At 39.6% G+C, this 22,693-nt stretch overlaps 1 protein-coding gene across 1 annotated transcript in view; it reads right to left on the reverse strand.

The window, feature by feature from the left end:
* Positions 1 to 235: 235 nt before the first annotated feature.
* LOC112459693 (N-alpha-acetyltransferase 15, NatA auxiliary subunit) overlaps positions 236 to 22,693 on the reverse strand; it is a 39,901-nt gene continuing 17,443 nt past the window's right edge. Inside the window, exons 9-11 of the mRNA XM_025023946.1 lie at positions 4,039 to 4,232; positions 3,785 to 3,893; positions 236 to 3,660 (exon numbers count right to left, since the gene is read on the reverse strand). Of these exons, the coding sequence (XP_024879714.1) occupies positions 3,152 to 3,660; positions 3,785 to 3,893; positions 4,039 to 4,232 (812 nt within the window). The 3' untranslated portion in view covers positions 236 to 3,151. The remainder of the gene's footprint in view (positions 3,661 to 3,784; positions 3,894 to 4,038; positions 4,233 to 22,693) is intronic.

The raw sequence follows: 22,693 nt of genomic DNA on the forward strand, positions 1-22,693 counted from the left end.
ATACAATTTACGATTGTATTGCTGGATATTGATTTTGTTTTCTTTTATGCTTTTTGGAAGTTCAGAGGACACTAATATTTACATATAAAAGTATTAATTAAGAGTAGGTACAAATGCAGGCTATATAAAGCAAACCTGCCTCTCTTCCTTCGATCTTCGCAGATCTGATAATCCCGTTTTATCCCGTTCTAATATTAATTAACCAGATGACGTGAAAAAAATAAATAAAACAATGTACAGAAAGCAAAACAAAGTGTAATAGGACTAAGATAGATTTTTAAGTATATGACACAACTCTCGGTTTATGCGTTTTACCAACTGTACAAATTGTAAACAGTGACACAATATTCTTATGGCATAATAGAAATATGTAACAATGTTTATTTCTTCTTCGAATTAAGCGGAGCAAAGGTAGACCAGTTTTACATGATATATAAATGTTTCCATGATGATGTAATATAATTAAAAGGAAACGGATTAAACGTAAAAGACGTTTGATACATATATATATGTATATGCGCGTGTGTTAATACGTGTTTTATGTACATACTATACATATTCGAATTCGTTCAATTAAAATGCTATTTCACTTATTTTCCTCAGTCGTGATTACAATGCGAGGAAAGTTTAGAGACAATGAGCGCGATTACATTGCGGTATTCTGAATTCATCACATAGAAGTCGTTCGTATCGTAGAAAATTGAGATTTACAGCATAGAATGGTATACGTCAGAATGAGCAAATAAATATACTAATAAACTTGTTAATACAATTAATTTTATGTAACAAGATGACAAATTCTGAGAACATGTAGATATTATTATTTGTGACTATTGTGGAGTATAAAACGCCAAAGATTTCATTTAAATGTCCCAATGTTCAGATATCTAGTGCGCAAAATTATTTAATGAAAATTGTCATTGCTGCAATTCCAAAAAAAGACACACTACTCGTATTGAATAATTATTCTAATTCTGTGTGATGAATTCCAATTATATTAAAAAATGGAAGAAGATATGGTTTAGAGAATAACCCAAGCTAGCTTTTCGTGCGATATTATGTTGGGGATTGAAAGGCGATTCTAGACTCTCGACAAATTTGAATGCAACTCGCAATTAACGTTATTTATTTTCTATTTTTTTTTATGCCTGTCTATATGTGATAAAAGTTCTTATCGTTCTTATATATCGAGGTAATAACCTCCGGTAAAGATTGGAGCAATTAATATGTGAACCTTGTCATGAACACATGAAAATTACGTACAGAGTTTCATTCATACTTTCGTAGAAAAAAAATATTTAAGTGAAAAGTAAAAAAATTCAAAGAGATTACATAGTCGTGAAGTCCAATTACTCTTAATAAATTAATAGAAATGTACACAATAATGTAGTAGTTTACATTAAGCTTTAGAAAGTCAACCTAAATTATTGAGCGATAATTCTTCTCTATCAGCTCTAGAGTAATTTCACCGCAATCAACAAAAACGATTATATGCAATTTTTCTTAATTTCATAAGTTTATAATTTCCAGGAAGTATTTCCATGCACTTACGGAAGGAATAATTAAAAAATGATTTTAGAGGACAACCGATCTTATTTTGTTAAAATTATTCTCCATCGATTCACCACTCGCGTCATTTTGTGATAATAGCCGGTATGAGATACTTTACGGGTGATTAAGGAGGTAAATATATATTATAACTAATACAATCAAACGTGTGTAGATATCTACTATATGTTTATGATTACTGTTATGACGTGTTTGAGTAGGTGATAAACATTCAGACAATATTGATCGGCGGCAAACTCATTTGTCGCTCATTCGAAAGAAAGTCGTAAGACATTATACACTTATTGATATAGTACCCGAAATATGTACAAACATTATTTTAATAGCTCGGTAGTATCTACGTCATCTCGTATCGAAAATGTGTTTTTTTTTTTTACGGGAAAAACTGAAAACCTATAAATATGTAGCATTATTTTCGGAAATCAAACGAGGTAATTATAACATCCTTTGACTTGTACCGGTAGGCTTTAAACCTTGTATTTATTAAAATTTCCGCAATCCGTCGATGTACACACGTACGATGATATTCGCTATTAACACACTAACGGCTTTTCGATTTATGATATACTTTGGTAGTTTGCGTATACAAAACGCAGTTTAAAGTATCGTTCCTATAGTAACTTTCACAGAGACTTTCGCAAACGGACACTACTTCCTTATTGACTTCTCGATGGAATTATCAGGGCTCCAATCCAAACGTAGATCATTACCCTGGGCAAAAACGCAGGAATTAAATGTGTGTCTAGGAGGAAAAGCGTTAGATCGTTTTGTTCATTGAAATCAACAGTTCACGGGTGAGGCGAACCAGAAGTTAGTACACGATGTGGGGGAACGGAGTCCATCCAGATGCGACGACGGACATATGCACGGTACAGTAGTCGGTGCTTCGATGATCGTCTAGCGTTTTGCGGCCTCTACATAGTAGAGCATTTATGTAGGCATCGCTGGAAATTGTACACCTTAAGTCGAGTAGAAATATTCGCATTAGAGCGCGCGTATGTATGTATACAAGTCTTGTCTTTTTTTGTACCAATGTGTTAGTTCTCGCACGTGTTATTTTACACACTGCACGTCCCGTACCACAAAACAGTCCGCACTTTCGTCGATTATTCCCCTCCCGTCCTGATCCCCGTCCCACTCCTCGCGTTTAGCGTCGCCGCCCACGATAAGCAGAACGTGTCAAATTAATCGGTCTCGATTGTTAACTAATATTTAGCTAAGTCGTCCTCTCTTTTTTTTTCTCATTATTTTCCTTCCTGTAAAATTCCGGACCGCGTTCCAGAAGTTGTAGGGCGGTCCGCACCTCGTCGTATATTATAATTTATTAGGATTGTTTATCCAGCACTGTCCTAGCACTTTTCGCACGTGAAATACCCTCGAAGAACAGTTCGTGTACAACACATGCTTTACTCGATTAGTTATTTCGCCAATTTCGTTTCGTTTCTTTACCACGGCACCTAAAACGCGATTTTTTAACGTCCTCTAGCGCAGATCAGAAGAATCAGCTTCCGTACCCCGGCTCTCCATTGACTTGTCTAATTATGATAGTGATTCAGTGACGCTGCAATAGCGCGTGCCTGGATCAGTTTTTGATCGAATTCTCTTTTTCTTGATGATTGTTGGCCTTCGGCTCGGGCGGCCGAAATGCGGTAGCGAATGGGAACCGCACGTGGCATTTCGTCATGTAGTCGGCTATCGTGTCGTCACAGTGTCCGAAGTCGCCGTTGCGCAATGCATCGAGCACCTTCGTGCAGTTCTGCAACGTCACGCCTTCGAGTTCCTCGATGCTCGTCACGAGGGACAGCGCCTTCGTCTGCACGGACGGATCCAGAACGTACAGCATCCTCGCGCCCTGCAGCAGATGCGGCAGCGAATTCCTGTTCTTCTTCAAGTACTCGGCGTTCAGTTGGGCCGCCTTCGTACTGGAGAAGATTCCGGCGGTTTGACGCTTCACCACCTCGCCGACCGCTCCTTCCAGCGGCGATTTATTGGTGTGCAACAGAAAACGCACCAAACACGTATGCAGATCTGGATTATTCACGTCCAATCGATGAGCACGTTTTATCGAGCGTAACATGAGAAGAGTGCGACCTGTAAGAGAAACAGACATTTATTGTTTCACGCCAATTGATTGTTAATCAGTTCTGCAAAATGGATTTCCATCAATTGCAACTTGACTTATATATACGCTATTAAAAATATGCTCCTAGAATACCTTTTCGAATATATATCTCGAAAGCCATGAGATGCGTCTCTATCCGATTCGACGCCAGTTCCTGTAAGGGCTGTAAAAACTTTATCGCTTGTTCCAGTGGATCTTCGACCTGAAAAAAATATTAATTTAATTACCGTTAAAGAAATTATATTTTGCATAAAAGACATCTCAGTGCCAACGCTTAAATGATAAGGCTAGCTAATCGAAGATAACATTCTCCATCCTCCTCTATCATCTCATATATTTATACTAACCCTTTCTAGCTTTTCCGGAATTAATTCGTCTAGCGTAGGCTGCTCGAGATCAGGGTCGTTCTGCTGCCGAGATTTATTATGTTGCTCTCTTTTCTCTTGAGCCTGAGCGGCCTGCTGCCGTTCGAGCTCGGCCTTTCTGCGCTGTTTCCTCTGTTTGTTTCTCAGCTTTTTCAATTCGGATGGCGCCAAGTTTTCTGTAACACAGCAAAAAGAAGAACGTCATCTTTAACGCATGTATCGATATCTAGATATACGTATATATCGCAACTTTGCGATCGAAGAAAGCACGTAGAAAAATCGTTTACCCATTCAGCAAGTAAAATCAATCTTTTGCTTACAGTCTAGTTTGTTACCGTTTTTAATTTGCGACTTATGCCCATTTCTCCCAATCAGATTGACTTTAATCTCAGTTTAACTTACTTTTTATCTTCTTCTAATTCTTAGAAGTAGAAAGAGATGAGAAGTATGTAAGTTAAACCAAGATTAAAATTAATCTGCATTAGTAGAAATGGACATTAAACAAAAATGGTTTACGGATGTAACCACGACTTCCCCTTTATGATTCAACAAGCAGTTACTCAATATTGGCGGTTAGCGCACATGAATGCCGGGAGCTGTAGCCTTTTGAATTTTTTTCATTGTTACGCAAGTTTCCTCCCCCCTCTCCGTTTTCTTAAAGCAAATGAGACCAGTTTCGAAATAATTTCCGCCGCGGCTTCTACAGATATCACCCATAATCTCTTCGCGGCGCGGCGGCGGCGCGCGCGGGGCCTCTCTTGCCGATGTACTTGCCAAGGTTGCACGGTACTTCGCGACACGGTGGATAAAACACACGCGGTCCCGGCCGGTTTCGCATTATTTTTTCCCACTTTTCCCTCGCCTTCATTCGTGGCCAGACCTACTGACAGTTGTTTAGTAGGTCTGGCATGCGTGCACGTGCCTCGCGTGCTCGTTAGTCACGTGTACGCCCGGCGGGTACCGTGGGACGGTGGCAGAAGTAGAAAGGAGCCCTGCGCCGAGCCGCGTGATCGCTCGCCGAAAACCGTAAATATCTAGAGCGTACCGCAAAAACCGCTGATTAACCGTGGAAATAATCGCGAGGGATTATACGCGCGTCTTACTGTGTTTCGTGTAATCAGGTATGATCACGGTAACGACTGAGTGAGAAGTATATTGCCGGGAGGAATCGGCAGTCCGGGATGTGACGTAGTATCCACCTTGATTTTTTATTAAGTAGATCTCTGAAAATCGATTCTACATTTCTCAGAGTTATCTTAAGTAAATCCTTCCTCGTGTGATAAGTATATTTAAATACATCTTGAACATTGTCGAACTTACATTTCTCAGAGAACTATATCTTAACTTTTAAATGCACAATTTTTCGTAGCATTCTGAGTGTTTTTTAAGTAAATAATGACTGCTTAAGGAATCCTAAACAAATATTTAAAAAAGGACCTTCCCATTCGGAAAGGAAAGAAGGACTTTCTAGTCCTTTTACAGATGTGCAAAGCCGCGCGTTTTCATAATTTCATAAGGAAGAGTCACTGAGCATCGAAAAATTGTTCTGCATATATGCAATGCTACGTGCTTAAGGGTTAATGAAATCGTTCCGCGATATAAGTACGATAAGAATAAATATACACAAATCCCATTGTTCTTTCGTCATTAAAAAATATTTACGAATATTCGCGTATTTTTTTTAACATCACAGAATAACCGATGCATAATTTCCCGAATTTTTCAATAAATTAACATTGGACAAGTTAGTAGCCCGTAAAATAGGTTACAGGTACACAGAAAAAAGAATATTCTTGATTTGAAAGTATTTTTAGTTTCAACGTGGAAATTTTGAAATAAAATTATATTGTGTTAAATTAAGCAAACTTGCTTGAATGAAATCATTTATATACTTCAACCAAGAAAAAAAACTTGAAATAAAAAATTGAAATTCTTAATAAGAAGATTTGTAGATTGTTGCGTATATATGAGTATATAAATCTTAATTTGACACATTTTTTTCTGTGTATATAATGTATTTTTCAATGTATACCCCAATATTTTTATCGATCAACTGCCTCGAGAGATCAGTTGATTAATAATCGCTACGCGAAAAAGTGGGGCATATAAAGTTTCGATTGTTGCGCTATAAATCCCTGGGCGTTTACCTTGCTCAGCGGACATCAACGCTTTAATTACCGCCGTATTAATTCGGCATTATAGTGCGAAAATCACGAGCGCTTTCCAATTATGTAAGGGCCAGTCAATGCGTTATTAGAACGCGGCAGAGAACGCGGCAGAGAAAGAGACCGCTGCCATGCTCCGTAAATTCGTGAGTTGTGTAGGCGTTACCTCAGAGAGGATTCACTCGATTCCTTGAAAGGCGATTCCATCTTATTCCTTACATAAGAGTTATTCTACGTGTTATTTCGGCGTCGGATGCACACGTTGCAATTTGCACGATTTCAGACGATTTCAAATTGTCGATACATCGTCTGCGGTATCATCCAAGTAAATTAACTGCACGATATAAGCTGCAGGCATCATTTTGCTTTTCTTTCAATCAATATTATCCCGTCACGTTTCAATAATTGTTGCGGCGGCAGTGTCCGATATAGAAATGGTGAACTTATATCAAAGCACAACGTCTAGATGTGATTCATCGTAATTGGCGCCTATCCGAAGGTTCTTAGTTAATGCTGGACGAGCGCGGAAACTTTCACTATTAATTGGGCATTGGTATGCAAGGATTAGCGACGGATTTTTCATCCTTGATGAAGAAAAGGAGGACCTTGAGCGCGCTTAGGAATGTAGAGCAACAGGCGAGCACCAACGTGCGAGTCTTTTATGCAAATTGCAGCCCTCTATGAATGTGCAATATGTGCGTTAGTCCGCATCGAATTTGCAGCTTTGCGAATTCAAAAATCATTTCAAACGAAAAATCCGATCATTTTCTCGTCGATCCGGTCGCGGTCCCCGCGAATCGTCGTGATTTCTTTCCGCAAAACTCGACGGGTCTCTCGGCAATCACGCGGCATTCTTATGCAAATCGCACGGCCGTTTCTCCGCGATGTTACCCATTCGGTAACTTACGCGTAGCGAAATTTCGCAGAAATTTCCAGTCGCGCTTAGAAAGCGCGATGTAGGACGATGCACTTCGAAATCAGTGCGGCCGAACTTGGCGCTGATTTATGCGCGATATAACGCGCGCCTTTCGTACAGACGCGGGCGGCGCGGTTCCGCGAAATTAAACCGTTTCCTCGGTCGCCTTCGAACAACGCGCGACCGCGCCTTTAACGCGCACCGTTATGTCCCACGAGTGATTTGTGTTCCCACGCAATCATTGGGACAATTCACGTGATCGATATATTCGCGCCGCATTGCCAATAATTGCTGGCTTGGCTCTCGCAAGCGAGCGAGATGATCGAAATATCGCGTGCTTTTCCCTCCTCCGCTATTTCTTTGCAAAATCTATCGCGCGCTTCTTTTCTAATTCGTATTCTAGTGACGCGTACTGTATGAGGTACTCAGAAACCGTAGCTTCTTCAAAAATAACGGAACGCAGACCTAGTTTCTTTACTGAATGGGAATGATCGCGCAAGCCTCGAAAAGAGACTCGTTTTAACTCGTTTATATGCAATAACACTGTAAATCCAAGTGTGTTATTTCTACACGCATAAACGTCTAAGGCCCAATTTCACCAACGTTGATTCTAAGGAGGACAATTAGAAAGAGACGAACAGTGAGTTTAATCGAAGGTTACAGTTAATCGACGTTGGTGAAATTGAGCCTGAAAATGACACATTTGATTAAAGCTCGTTTTACATATGTTTTGTTGCGTGTTAAACTAACACGTTTAATCGCATTAAATTAAAAGTTAATACGTTCAACTGTGTTAAATGATGTGATTTAAAACGGCAAAAAATGTGTAAGAAGAGCTTCAGTTAAAGTAACACACTTGAATTTGCGGCGAACGCGTTGCAAACATCGACGATATTATTATGACACCCACAGGGTGATTTACGTAATACGTTGCAGCCTTCCCGATGCGTTGCAACTTTAGTTAGCCCATACGAACGGAATCGCATTTTTAACTCATCTCTATCCGGAATATTCGTGCGGCGTGTATGAATTACACATTTTTCATCATCATGGCATGGATAGAACAGCTGATCCACCGTGGAAGCTGCGTGATATCGCCCGTTTTTTCCCTTCCGATTACAGCGACCCGCGATCCACGCATTTAGTATCGTCTCGCGTGTAGGCGAGATGAGTCGTTGGCGTGTTTTAAACAGAAGCACGATTTCCGAGCCGAGGACGCGTTCGACACGAGAGATGCACCGACTTCGTGTGCAACGAATTCAGTCGGATTTACGTCGCGTAAAATAATCGCGATTACGCAAGGGTTGCGAAGAAATTACGGGGGCGGCGAGGACGGCGCGCGGGGAAAGGATGCCACGCTTTTAAACGCTCCGTCATTAGAAGACAAAGAAAAGGCACGCGAACGACGTCTCTGTTGCTTGTCGTTTTTGCCGACGCTGCCCTTTAATTGAGCACGTAGGAAACTCGTGAGATTTTAATTACGATTTTAATTTCGCAAAGTGACTCCCTCCCCGCCGCCAACTTTTCTCGCGGAGAAGGTCTTCGTCTCTGCGACGTTTTTAGAATTGTCATTGAATTAGAATGATTCAATTAAAACGCGACAAACGTAGTAATGAGAGAAGAAACTCCTGCACTTAGAAATTGCATTGACATAATTGCTGGTCTTATTAATTGTATCTTATTGCATGTCATGTCACAAAATTGACGGGTTATACAATGTTTTAACGAACAATATGAAAGTGTGAGACACGCGATATTGATGAAAATAATCGAAATCAATTTCCATCAGGCTTTTCCATCAATTCTCGATACATTTGTGGATCAATTGTAAATTGTCGCACGAGGAAGTACAAGAAGTTTCATTTTATCACGGTCTTAGGATCTTTTCGAGGAAGTCGGCGATCAGAAATTCAAGAGGTACATCCGAGAAACCGTTTTCACACCGTCGCAACATAAATCGCGCCGATTTATTACCGCAACAATATAGAATACAGTTCCGGGTCTAGTTCCTGCACGGCGTACATCGCTCGCAAAAATTCCATCCTTTAATTGCGGATAGATTACATTCTTCCGATACCGATATAATGAACGCCGCGTAACGGAGAGAATAACGGCCGATTAATTACACCGACTACCACAAATGTTATGCAGCTGTTACCTTGCCGAGCGCAATCAGTTCCGTTAATGAGTAAAATATGATGATAATTGGTGGAACAATTTCTTTTACACCGTATGACATGGCGCACAATCAGCCTACTTACAGGATATACGAATATTTCATACCTATAATGTCAGAATAACCGACGATGATGCCGGCAACGGCCGTGTATAATCGCAAGATTAGGAGTCATTAGTGTAATCGCCGTTTCAGCCCCGTATCTTACCCTGACGAATAGTCGACCTCCGCAGATAGTTCTCCGTTACAACGGTTGCCTTTACAGCACAGAGGAGCGTTTATATTAGATCGACAGAAAAGCGGTACGCCCGTTCGATGAGACGCTTTGATTCTCCCGATAATCGCCGGTCGCGAACTCGTTAACGCGCCTTACGTCACCCTAATGAGTGGGCAAGGATACGCCACGCACGCCAATATCGTTACGATTCAATCAAAGCAATTATGGATACGAGAATGCGTCGTTCTTTTACATCAAAGAATCCGACCGCCAGCGATTATTACCGAGACACATTTATAGTACCAATTATGTAATAACGGACGAATGCCGTTTTGCGCATCGAGAATCAAACTCGTTTATTTCCTGCTAAATATTCTCGAGATCTGCATTGTGGTTCTCCTGAAAACCACAAATTTAATTACAAAAATGATTTAAGACTTTCACTTTTTCTCCTTTAAATTTAATAAATAATAATCCTTCAAAAAAGTTACAAAAAATGGTTAACATACAGTTTGTCCAAAGCACAGCTGATATCGAAAAGAAGAGTTACTTTTTCTCAATTTATTTTGCTATTCTGCAAATTCTATATAAAATGACCATTTCAGATACATCAGACAGTTGATATATCTGATCATTCTGCTTCTCGGCGCGTTCCAAGATTCTTTGCGAAACACGTTCACACTAACGCGATTCGCGCAAGAACGAAGTGGAAAGTAATAGCGATATCTCTAGTTTGTAATAAAAGAAACTCGCGCGCGGGAGAAATTGCACCATAATTTCTAACTACTGCGAAGTATCGCGTCGGCCCGTTATATTCAAGGGTGCCGCGATTAAATTATTCTCAAGACGGATGTAGCGTTAATTGACAGAGGCGCGGTGTGCTGGGAACACAATTTCTTTACACGCGCGCCTACACAACGCGCAGGAAGCATCGGGAGTGCACCTACGGTCTTGTCTATGTCAAACCCAAGTCCATTCGCCGTGTCACGGTTACGTACAATTATTTTCAGGCCGAAAACATGATTCACTAGTCCACGATTGTTTTTAATTTCGACTCTATTTCCGCGCGTTACCTGAAAGACCCGTTTCGCAAGCCAAGCGATCGAAAATAGATTTCGGAAGAAATCGTTTGACTCTTTCGCAAATCGCCCGAGTGATATATGGTGTTTATATATGTATATATAGATACACATCATATTTCCTGCGCGTAATAGACGGAGATCATTGTCGCAATATCCTGTGCTGAGATCAGTAATTCGTGGAATAGATCTGGACTACAGCCGGTTAGTGGTACGTAAAAAATATGGTTGATCGACCAGCAACACCTCGGCCACGAAACATGAATAAGCAAAAGAAAATCTTTTATTATTTGGAGCGTTTTTTCGCCAATTTAAAAATAGCACGTAAAAAAAACACCAACTTTACGGTAATACGAGAGTATCGATGACTTATAAAGTATGCATATTTATTTATAACACTGTTGCAAGCCCGTTTCCACGAAGGTGCTCTGTTTAAATAAGAGTCAGTGACTCATTCGTGGTTGCGTTTTCTCTCTAGACGCTGTTAGTTCGTATATGTAAAATTCTCGGCAAACACATAACTTCCACCTTCAAAATATTTTGAGTGTCATTTAAGATGTCAAATTTAGCTAAAACACCAAAAAAACGTGCGTGGGACATCTAATATGAGAATTACATTGTCAGAAGAATCGCATAAAAATACGTATGTTAATGATATACATAAATAAAAAAGCAACGTATAAGATAGATGACATTTCAGATTGTCATGTTTATTCTCGTTCGTATTAACGTTCACATTCGTTTACATATGCGCGACATTCAAAATAAACTCGGAACGATTGTGATGATAATTAGAAGCGTTTTTTTACAGAATTAATTAAGGCATATCTATTCATCGAAGTATTTTTCTGGGACGCCAATCGATGTTGGAACATATGTCAAAAATATACTCGATTGTTCTAACGAACCATGCGCGAAAGTGGAAACGGGAAATCGAGCGAAAAATCAATAGCTGAGCAAGAAACGACTTGGAAAACCGTGTTATTTATTCACCCGGAAAACTGACGCTATACTTTCAGCACCAGATTTGTACGAGCTACATACGAATAATATACGTGTACGAATATACGAAAGCTATATACGAGCCATTGTACGAGTTATATACGAATCGCGTACATTTTGCTTCTCATACGTGAGCCATCGCTGCACGAAAGTGTTAATTCTCCCGAACGCCGAAACATTATTAAACAACATCGCGCATTTCGTTACGTAAATCCCGCGCGAGCGAAATCGCTTAATTGCAATTCGTACCTCCATCGAGCGTGGTGTTAATGATAACATTCCGCCGAATGAGATAGTCCGTGTTGCATTTTCCGCGTATTTTACATACGCGGGCGAAGCTGAAATTATTTTCGCGCCCGATACGCCCGGGGAGAGCCGGGTGAAACGGAGAGCGGCTCTCTGTAATCGCTCATTTTGCGCCCGATTCGGGCGATACCATCGGGCCGCGGTCGAGGTATATCGACGCCCGAAGTAATCGCCCACGTTTCCTGCCGGAGCGTGTGTGGCGGTTGCACCAGCGCGCGGTCTTGTAGCTTGTAGCGCGCGGTGAAGGGTGCACGCGAATGTTCCACGGGGCAAGTGGGCTAGGCGTGGCTCGCGGGAGAAATAAGAAAGGGACCGGTGTGCCCGTAACACTTGGCCGGTGTGTGCTCGTTACACTCTTGCCTGTGTCTATATCGATGTCTGGCATGGAAAGGCCCCCTTACACGAGCATGCAGCGGCGGGCACGGGTGAGCCCGAACGGCTGAGCACCGGAATGCTGACTTCCCATGGCGAGGAGTTCGCGAACGCCAGGCTCGCCGAACGCAAAGTATTCGTGTGTTTTCCTTCTTTCTTTTTCTTTTCGCCTCGCCAATTGCAGCATCAAAGACGCCGCGAACGAGGCCGGGTTCCCGCAAAGTAGCAACGGTCCGACAGGACGAGACCGCCTCTTTAAAATTCAGTCGTTTTAAAGCGATAGGCCGCGTATTCGTCCCACGTTGCTTTATCTTAGGATTGTCTTCCGTCTCCAGCATAGAGATGAGAATAATCGGGGCCTCGTCTCGGGCACACGTCCGAAATCTTTATTTCGCGCGGAAATGTCGCGGTGACTTAATGGGAAAATTGTGACTTGAAACATTTCACGGTACTTGGATTAAATTAGATTAATATCTCGAATGTATCGTAACGTTCTGAATGTAGCCTATACTTTGCTCCAGATCACGTAACGGTTCTATAAGGATATTCCAGGCAAAGATCGCGGAAGATGAAAAAGAACGACCTGCGAAATCTGAATATCAATCGTTATCTGGATATGCGACTTGAATATTAAGTTCTAAATACGAGCACGGTGTTCAAAGTACTTCGGCAATGCACGCGCGCTGTTTCCTGTTTGTCAGCAACAAAAACTGCCGCAACCGTATTACGAAACGACATGAGACAGCCACCGACGACGAGTCATCCTTTTGATACAGAGAAAAAGAGATTTACAATTTCGCTCCCAGAGTAATTTAGAAATAGCTATTGTGTTGGAAATGAAAAATGTAATAGTACTTTATAATTCAATAATTATCGAATTATAAAGTAAATAAGATTAAAAAATTTTCAATATAAAAGATGAAGCGCTAATAAAAAATTTTAAATAACTATAAAATCAGTGTAATGATACTAAGGCCTATAGTTCCACAAACGTCGGTTAACTTTTAACCTTAGATTAACTCACTCTTTGGTCTTGTTCTAACTGACCCCCTTAGATAAGGTTAAAAATTAACCGACGTTTGTGGAACTGAACCTAAGTCTATTCTTGCATATAATCTGCATTACTATTAACATAAAAACTAGTCAAACCTCTCTAACTCGAACCTCTCCAACTCAAAAACTTTTACAATTCAAATTTTTATTCATTTCTTACAAAAAACTTCCGTAAGTCGAAGAAAAATAACACTCAAAAAATTTATAAACGCACCAATTACCTAATTTTACGTCTGCAACTCGAATTATTTCAAAATTGATCTTTATATTTCGGATAAAAACTTCTATAACTCGAATTATTATCTGTTCCCATATGGCACTCGAATTGGAGAGGTTTGACTGTAATTATTACATAAATATATATCTCCGTAAAAAATTGTCTAAGAAGTATTTAAATTAGACGTTTCAAAATTTATATACAAAAAGATATGCCTCTTTATTGTGTGATGTATTTAAAATCGAGCAAAATCGAGCAAAATCGAGCAAAATCGAGAAAGCATTTTAAAAAAAAGATGCCGAAGATTACGCCGTGTCGCACATTTCTCTCTCTTTCTTACTTGTTACTAGACATTACAGATCCGCGCTACGCGCGCGCTATTTAGCTTTAATATTATACTATTATACTATTACATTACACTATTAACCCCTTGATACACAAAACTGTCAAAATATGCAATGATCTGTAAGCGCAGTGAGAAAATCAATCGGCATCACTTATTGTTAATGAACGAACAGCGAACGCGAACATTCAGACATTCGCGTTTGTGTCTCTCAGGTTGTTTGTTCTTTTTTTCGGTTGCACTAAACACCAGAACTCGACCAGATTCGATGTTTGCTGCATGTAGCAATTTGAGGTTTTTTATTATATCTGTTGAATAACAACGAGACCGTTTGCATTTGCTGTTCGTTCGCTAAGTGTATACCCAGTTTTTTACATGGCTTCTTTAAGAGTGGATTTTACGAGGACAGCTCTCGGCAATCTCGGCATGCGATTGCATTATTATGATGATTAGCGCGTCGAAATAAAGTCAAGAGTGATGCTCATTCGAAAATAAGGCGATCTAATGAAAATTTATGAGACATCCTGACGACCCACCAACCAGTGAATCTCCGCATATAATGGCGCTTCTTGGCGCCTCCGCAGACAACAATAACTCGTTTAACTGCCGTAAGTTACTCCGCCGCGAATGCAATGTCGATGATGAATTAATTTTTCCCGGTCTCTTTTTTGCGGTTAACGCGGTGGTTCTTTCTGCATTCCGGATTTTCGCAACATTACGCAAAACATGCAAATTCTTTCATAAAATCCCCGTAAACTGTCATAAGCATCCTAATATATCAATATCAGTTAATAATTATATTGTACTATCACTTCTGTTAATTTAATAGTCTCCGTTACTCATCTCATCAGAAATGTGCCACTATGATTTACACACACACATTTATAGAATAAAATCAACTACTTCTGTGATTCGTTATCAGCGATAGTATTCATGTTGCGGGGTAAAGAACACCATGAAAAATCGCGATTTCTCCGGAATCGCTCGACGCGCGTCAAACGGAGAGATGGTTCTCCCTGTACATACATCAACGCGTAAATCCGCGATTTTATGAGAAAAATATGAGAGCTGAAGCTAAACTAATAGGGTCGATTCCGCAGGAAATCATGGGGAAAGCGGACGGACGTGACGGCGACGTGTAGCGTGTCGACGGGCGGCAATGACACTTTCGCTGAATGCTCTTCTCCCTAAAGGTCGTTGCACGTGTAAAAAACGGGCAACGCGCCGCTGGAATTCATAACGAACAGCGGAACAGAAACGGGTCAGTTTTAACTCGAATTTCTAATTCTACGAGCGAAAGGGAAAATCGACTGCAGGAAAGTTATGCGATGCTAATGGCGATGAGTGCGTGCGACTTTAGAATTTCTGCGCGATATATTCGCAATTTTGAAATTTCTGCAATGAAACTCTGCTTCCCCTTACAGAGAATACAAGGCTTGACCTTCGCATCGTAATGATCAAAACGTTTTTAACATTTAGCGCAAAAATAGTGTACGACCAATACTTTCCTCAATCTAAAATACTACTTTTAGAAATTGAAAGATATTTAATTATGTTTTAAGAGTACCTGCTTGTTTTCTTAACAGCAATATGTTTTTAGATTTCGCATCCTGTCATTTATTTTTGAAATGTCAATTGTCACGGTATACATAGAACTGTCCGACGAATTGATTGGATGGATTCATAAAGTGTTACAGAATAAAGGACTGACCTACATACAGGTATATCGACGAGGCTCTCGTCGCGCTATTTTCGAGACAAGAAATGGCACGACTTGCAAATTTTCAAAGCATCTGATAACCGAAGCATTTCTATTTCCGCTCGGAAACGCGACACCCGATAATAAGCGCCGACTTTGCGCTATCAATCGGAGTCGGAGACGGATGCACGTGTCGCGTGGCATGTGCAACGTTTCGCTCGCGATTGCAGTTTACGCGTAATCCGCGAAGTAGACATGTGAGAGCATAGTTGGCGAGTAATAGAAACGCGTCATGGTAAGTTGTGCTAACGGTGAATTAACTGCCGTCATCCTTGTGTCATCCTTCGGTTTCCACCGCCGGATACCGGGAATTCTGAATTTCTTTAACCACGCCGATCGTCCGAGAGATGCGTGAGCGACACGTGCAATCTCACCGCAAGTATAATATGTCGTATTGTTACAGCCGCAGGCGAATTATGAAACTTTTGTCTTCATGTTCTGATTGTAACAGTGATAGAACGCGATAATCGAACACTTATGAAATCAATAAATCAGTTTTAACTGTCGGCTACCTGTAAGCTCATTATAGAAATCAATTAGCGGCTTAACTGCTCGTCATTACCGTAATAACGGGGCGTGTTAGACTCCAGTTATTCATTAAACGACAAACAATTGGACACACCCACGGCTATCTTCGTAATCCTCTTAAACAGTCACAATAGACTTTAGAAGAACTAATCAAAAAATAATTTAATTAGAAATGTAATTTAAATGGATCTTCGTGAATAATTACCAGAAATTGAAGAATCCTTTGTAGGACAATTTATTTCCGTAAAAAGTTCGATAATAACATATTTATTTAAAGTACATTAAGTTTGAATTGTCATAACATATTTAACATTGGATATGAATATCGTGACTCTTTTCGATATTTAACGCGATTTATATATAAGTTAGATAACCCAGATTTTGCATTTAGCGTTAAATAAAGACGCTAGATAAAGGTGACAATATGCGCCTTGCTTCCTGCAATCTCTATGGATAAAAGCGAATGCGTGAGTAAAGTGCATGTTCATTTCACAGTTTCTACGTCCCAGATAAGCACAACAAAGCGACAATAAAGCCTCAGTTAAAAGGCCGTAACGCAGCGCACGGTCACAGGGAGCAACCTTTTCGCCATGATCTTGAAATTAACCAATTCAACCCAGTTCTCAGCCGCGCTCATTAAGATGCGCGAGAAACTGTCTTCTCACTTTCGTGTAAAATCGCGAGAAAATGAAGGCGCGCACGATAACGAACAATGGGTCGTACACCTCCGGCGAGAAACACAGGTCGTTTGAGCTCGTGCGACGTACAACGAATACGCCACCTTTCCCCGAAAGAAAAGAATAATAAATGATAACATCTTCCTCTGAATATGAAATGGAAAGTTTCCATCGCGTATTGATAATTTGCAAATAATTTGTAGAAACTTGAAGATTACAACTATTTTAATATAATATTTCGTATACGATTATAAACAGTGAGCAAAGGAAGTAGAAAAATCGTCAAGTATTGTGCTATTATAGTATACGTTTTATAATATACTATTAATTTAATACTATTAGTTTAATACTATTAATAGCACAAATTATATATAATTTCAATTGCATAATGTTTAGTTGTACGTAATCATTATTGTGTAACAATTACGTATTCGCTATATTTACATGCGGTATTTCTTATGTGTGATCACAGAATTGAACAAAATTGAATATGTATGTGAAGTATTGACTCAGATTTTAGTATATATACGTCCCATCTCAAGAGATTTCAAACTAAATGCTAAAATTAGATAAGCTAGGGCGTTGACACTTATTACAATGACCGGGCCAATGTAAAAACACGACGATGTGGGAAGTGAGGACATCGAAAGCCACGATTTCACTATGATCTTGAAGTGTCATATACGCCAGGCCGATTCTCAAGAAGTGCCTCGAAGGAAAATCGAGTGATCTTCTCTCGCGATTTCCACTTGCAACTTTCCAACTCATTCACGCTTCTGGTCTAAAATTCGTGATTCGAAAGGACGATATAAAACATAATAAATACAATGGCGCATTAGAGAATATGAAGTTAATTCGACGAGATTGTGCATCAAGCGAAACTGTTCCCGTCAATCTCGTGTGCTAATAAGCACGAACGAAGGATTGACTGAACAATAGGAACATTATATCTATACTTCTCCAAAGCTTGTACACGTGTCTCTCGCACGTTTTTGATAAAAGCTAATAACATCGTTAATAAAGCTATTCACTTTATTCGCCACTTTATTCATATGCACGTAGTTTTAATATAATACAGCGATGCAACCGCGAAATGTCACGAACCACGATCGATTATGCTTAGCGATTCGTATTGGCCAAATAACTGAAGATACCATCTCTTTGACCTCACGATTGACTTGTAAAAGACTTTTTATTCAATGCCCTGATTTTAAATGTCCTCGTTTAGTATCGACGTTACACATTTTTAGAAAAATCTGCTGCAAGTTTTTTTTAAATAATTTCACTTAAATAAAATTTAAATTTATCAACACAAATAATATTTGATGAAGGAAGGTATCGAAATCGTGATAATCAGACAATTAATATTACAAACATAATTGCATATACATAAACTTAAATTTACAGATTAATTACAGAAATAATTTAATGTAGATCAACTTGCAATGAACGACTAAAATATAATATCAGTGTTTTCCAAATAAATATAAGATATTAACAAAATGTTTCCAATGAACCATCGCGTCATCGTGGCGGGGGATAGTTCTTTTTGACACGCGATACGTCGAGGTCATCTTTTCTTTTCAGGCACGACACTCGCGATCAATCTCCCTGACCAATATATTATTCTCAAATGTAGAAGTCCACAAAGTGACTGCGCCCAGACTTTTACAATTCAACGACGCGGCGACGCGGCACTTAACAAAATTGGTAACGTGAAGGACAATTAACGTATGCCGACCTTGATAATGCCACGGATCTCTTCAGATGAGTCATTACACGGTCAGACGGGAAATAAGTAAGCGCACCCGCCGTTCGTTCGCGGGGATCTTGATCGGCAGTCGCGATAGTCCAGTCAAATTAGACAAAAAAAAGGCTTTTGCTCAGAAGTGAAGCGGTATTTATGAAACCTTTTTAGGATTGTTGGGGGGATGTAGAAGAGCTTATTTCTGAGTTGTCGGGTTAATCGGACCGATGGATTTTTAAGGGGGGGGGGAGGGGGAATAAAAAATTTCGTTTTTTCGCAATAACTCGGCGAATTTTGACCGTACATGATTGATTAACCTCTCATTTTGTAGCTCTTTTAAAGCCCTACAATTCATTTCGTGAAGACCCTAACTTAAAATCAATATTTGTCGAGTTCTAGCCGGTGAAAGTGGGAAAAAATGTATTTTGTCGCGGTTTTTTGCGTTTATCTCGTTTCCATTAATAGATAGAAATGTGCCGCCACTGACAAAGTTGTAGGGCTTGAAGAGACCTACAAAACGAAAGGTTAGTCGTTCAGATTTGTTAAAAATTGAGCCCAAGGAAGCCTCTGGAAGTCGCGCTTTTAACGCGTGGCCGATCGTCGCCGCGGCGGCGCGTGTCGAGTCGAGTGCGCTCGACAAAAAATGTTAAAAGCGCGACTTCCAGAGGCTTTCCTGGGCTCAATTTTTAACGAATCTGAACGACTGACCTCTCGTTTTGTAGGTCTCTTCAAGCCCTACAACTTTGTCAGTGGCGGCACATTTCTATCTATTAATGGAAACGAGATAAACGCAAAAAACCGCGACAAAATACATTTTTTCCCACTTTCACCGGCTAGAACTCGACAAATATTGATTTTAAGTTAGGGTCTTCACGAAATAATTGTAGGGCTTTAAAAGAGCTACAAAATGAGAGGTTAGTCAATCATGTACGGTCAAAATTCACCGAGTTATTGCGAAAAAACGAAATTTTTTATTCCCCCTCCCCCCTTTAAAAACCCATCGGTCCGATTAACCCGACAACTCAGAAATAAGCTTTTCTACATCCCCCCAACAACCCTAAAAAGGTTTCATAAATACCGCTTCACTTCCGAGCTCAAATGTCTAATTTGACTGGACTACGATGGCGATCCTTCTTCGAAGCCCGGATGAAGGCCTAGTTTCACAAGTGTCAGTTAACTTTTAATCTTAGATTAACTCACTCTTCGTCTCCTTCTAACGTCCCTCTTAGAAAGAGACGAAGAGTGAGTTAATCTAAGATTAAAAGTTAACCGACACTTGTGAAACTGGGCCTAAATTAGAACAAATCGCGAGCAACTGATCGCTGACTCAAAGCGTTCGCGAGAAAAAAACATGCGTACGTGAACGTGAACGGCACTTTAAAAATATCTTCTCATCATAGATCTCATCGGATGTACGACCGGTAATGCGTCACACGAAACGTCACGGTAGTATTCGCACTCGAATAATAGCGTCAGAGTCCGAGAATATAATGACGACGAGACATTGCGGTGAATCGTAATTGATTACGTGGAGAGGTGCGATCTCTCGTGCGTTCTCCAAATTTGGCCGTGTGAAAGGATTAATCATATTTGGATTCAGCATCAACAGCAAATAGATTATCGACGGTCGTGCGAGGTAAATCAATTTGACTCGGTTTGCTGAATATGGAAAATACGGCATTATCTCGAGAAGCATAGACACAATCTCTTTTCTCCTTCATTACATACATATATATATCAATTATTATATATAGTAATGTACGTATGTCGAAAGTATACGATGCCTCAGTCATGAAGCTTTTACAGTAATATGAAATCAGTCTTGCAGACCGATCGGACCGAAACTTTCGCGATCGGCGAGCGACCCGTACTTTCATGCGCATCCGTATCTCGCACGCGTGACTAGCATGATGCGAGTATTGCGATTCTTTATATGTAAACGAACTCGTATTTTTACCATACAATGTTCCGATTCCGTTATTAAATATAAATATCCAGCAGGATTCCTTTTACAGCAATTGCGGAAACCATTTTAACCTTCATAACTTTTAGACATGCGAGTGATAAGTAATTATTTCCCGTTGTCATGAGAAGTTAAATACATTTTCTGAATAAACGCGGAATCAATACAGAAATAAAATCGCTCGTGCAAAAACAGAGAAATTTTTATGTAGTTTATCGAGTTGATAAAATATCCTAATGTTTCGGCATTGAGTTAAATAACATTTTGACAATTAAATTAAACAACATTTTTAACTACCAAGTGTGTCAGAATTTATTATTTTAACATAAAACAGTATTATTTTAACTTTATTGGTTTAGTTAAATTAACGAAATATTAAATAAGAGCAGTGGCGACCTATAAGAACGATTAAAAATAACTCAAATTGAGTATAATTTGAAAACTACGAATTTAACACTGAATAGCTATTTTATTTCCAATATACTCCGTTGCTATTATTAGCGGTCAACTGTTATTCTAATTAGAATAATGGGTGTCAGTATGAAAATGTTATGTGTGACTAATTTGATATCGTTGTTGAACTTATCTATCCATCGCGGCAATTGATATGTGATCGGTGTAACTCACATTCACGCAAGGTGATTACATATAAGCGACACCATTACTCACGGATTCGTCCTATCTGTTTTCTGCGCTCATTAATAGCTTCGGGACAAGGTGTAGACGCGATACTCGTATTGAATATTGAAGCGAATTAGACACGGATAAAATAATATGCAGCTATGAATTCAAAGCGGCGCTGATATATCTGAATTACTTTCTATTAATGGACCGTGACTTCTCGGTGAAAGCCGAGAAAGTTCTAATTTCAATTTTGCCCTTATCATACACAACCGTCTAACAGATAATCATTACGTAAAATATATACATAATATATGTAAATTAGAAAATATGGCGTATAATGGCGTTAAATGATGACGTAATACGAATGATATTTTGTTTACTGTCCTACACAAGCAATATTTGTCACTGTCTCCATAAGCGATATCTCACATTTATTGTTCGAGATTAAAGAATTTATTAAGAACGAAGATCCAAAAAGAGGTCGAAATGAAATTCTTGGCGTCTCGAGGTCCGGCGACTCAAGTTTTTTTTCCACACAGACAGTGTCATCCGGTAAGACGTAGGTTTTCCCGTTTCCATTTCCGTCTCGGACAGGCGCGACTGTATCGCTCGCGTAGACGTATAAGTAAAGATCGTTATATCTACGTCTGCATCATCGTCAAAATAACATAAAGCGCTTAGAGCTGCTTAAAAGCGGAGACCTTCATTTTTACAAGCGCATTGCGCGCAAGCAATAAATTGCCTTACGAGTATACAAGTTTATAGCTAGGATGATTCGTTCGAAAATAAATATTCAGATGCATCTCAGAAAGAATCTTATCCTGAGTAATGTCTACATGTTTATTGTTTAACTTTATTTTTGCCTCTCTTATCTCTTTCTTATATCTACGTACAATTATGTACATATAATTATACTCGACCTACACAAACACTACAATACAAATATTAGAGGACAAAATAAGAGGATCTGTAAATATTTGATGTGAACATAATCATATCAAGTTTTTAACCGACTTCAAAAAAAGCTCTAAAAAATATTTAAAAATTAAAAAAAATTGAAAAAGCTTTAAAAAGTATAAAATAATACTTTTAAGAATCCCTTTCAATTTTTTGAAATCGGTACAAAATGAATAATACTTTTAAGAATCTTTTTCAATTTTTGAAGTCGGCGTCAAAATAATTTATTTGAAGTCGGTTCTATTTAAAAAAAAAAAAAGTTTATTGGTAACAATAAGGCAACGATGTATGTTGTCCATCAACGCGTGATCTCGGGTCATCGGAATGCGACACGCACCATGTCGCAATGAAATTAATCACCGCTAATCGGTTGCTTCGCAGCACGAAATGCAATTCGGAGGATCTCCGGTGCGTAGGCGACGGAAGGTACCTTTCCTGCAGTCATGCCCGTTGATTCGGGTAGGTAGGTGAGACTTTAAGAGAAACAGAGAAAGGCCAGGGGGAACCGCAAAAAAGGAAGGGTGTGCGAGGTGTGC

This window comes from Temnothorax curvispinosus, unplaced genomic scaffold, assembly GCF_003070985.1.
Source record: "Temnothorax curvispinosus isolate PA1 unplaced genomic scaffold, ASM307098v1 QBEX01010053.1, whole genome shotgun sequence".
In the NCBI taxonomy this organism is placed as follows: Eukaryota; Metazoa; Arthropoda; class Insecta; order Hymenoptera; family Formicidae; genus Temnothorax; species Temnothorax curvispinosus.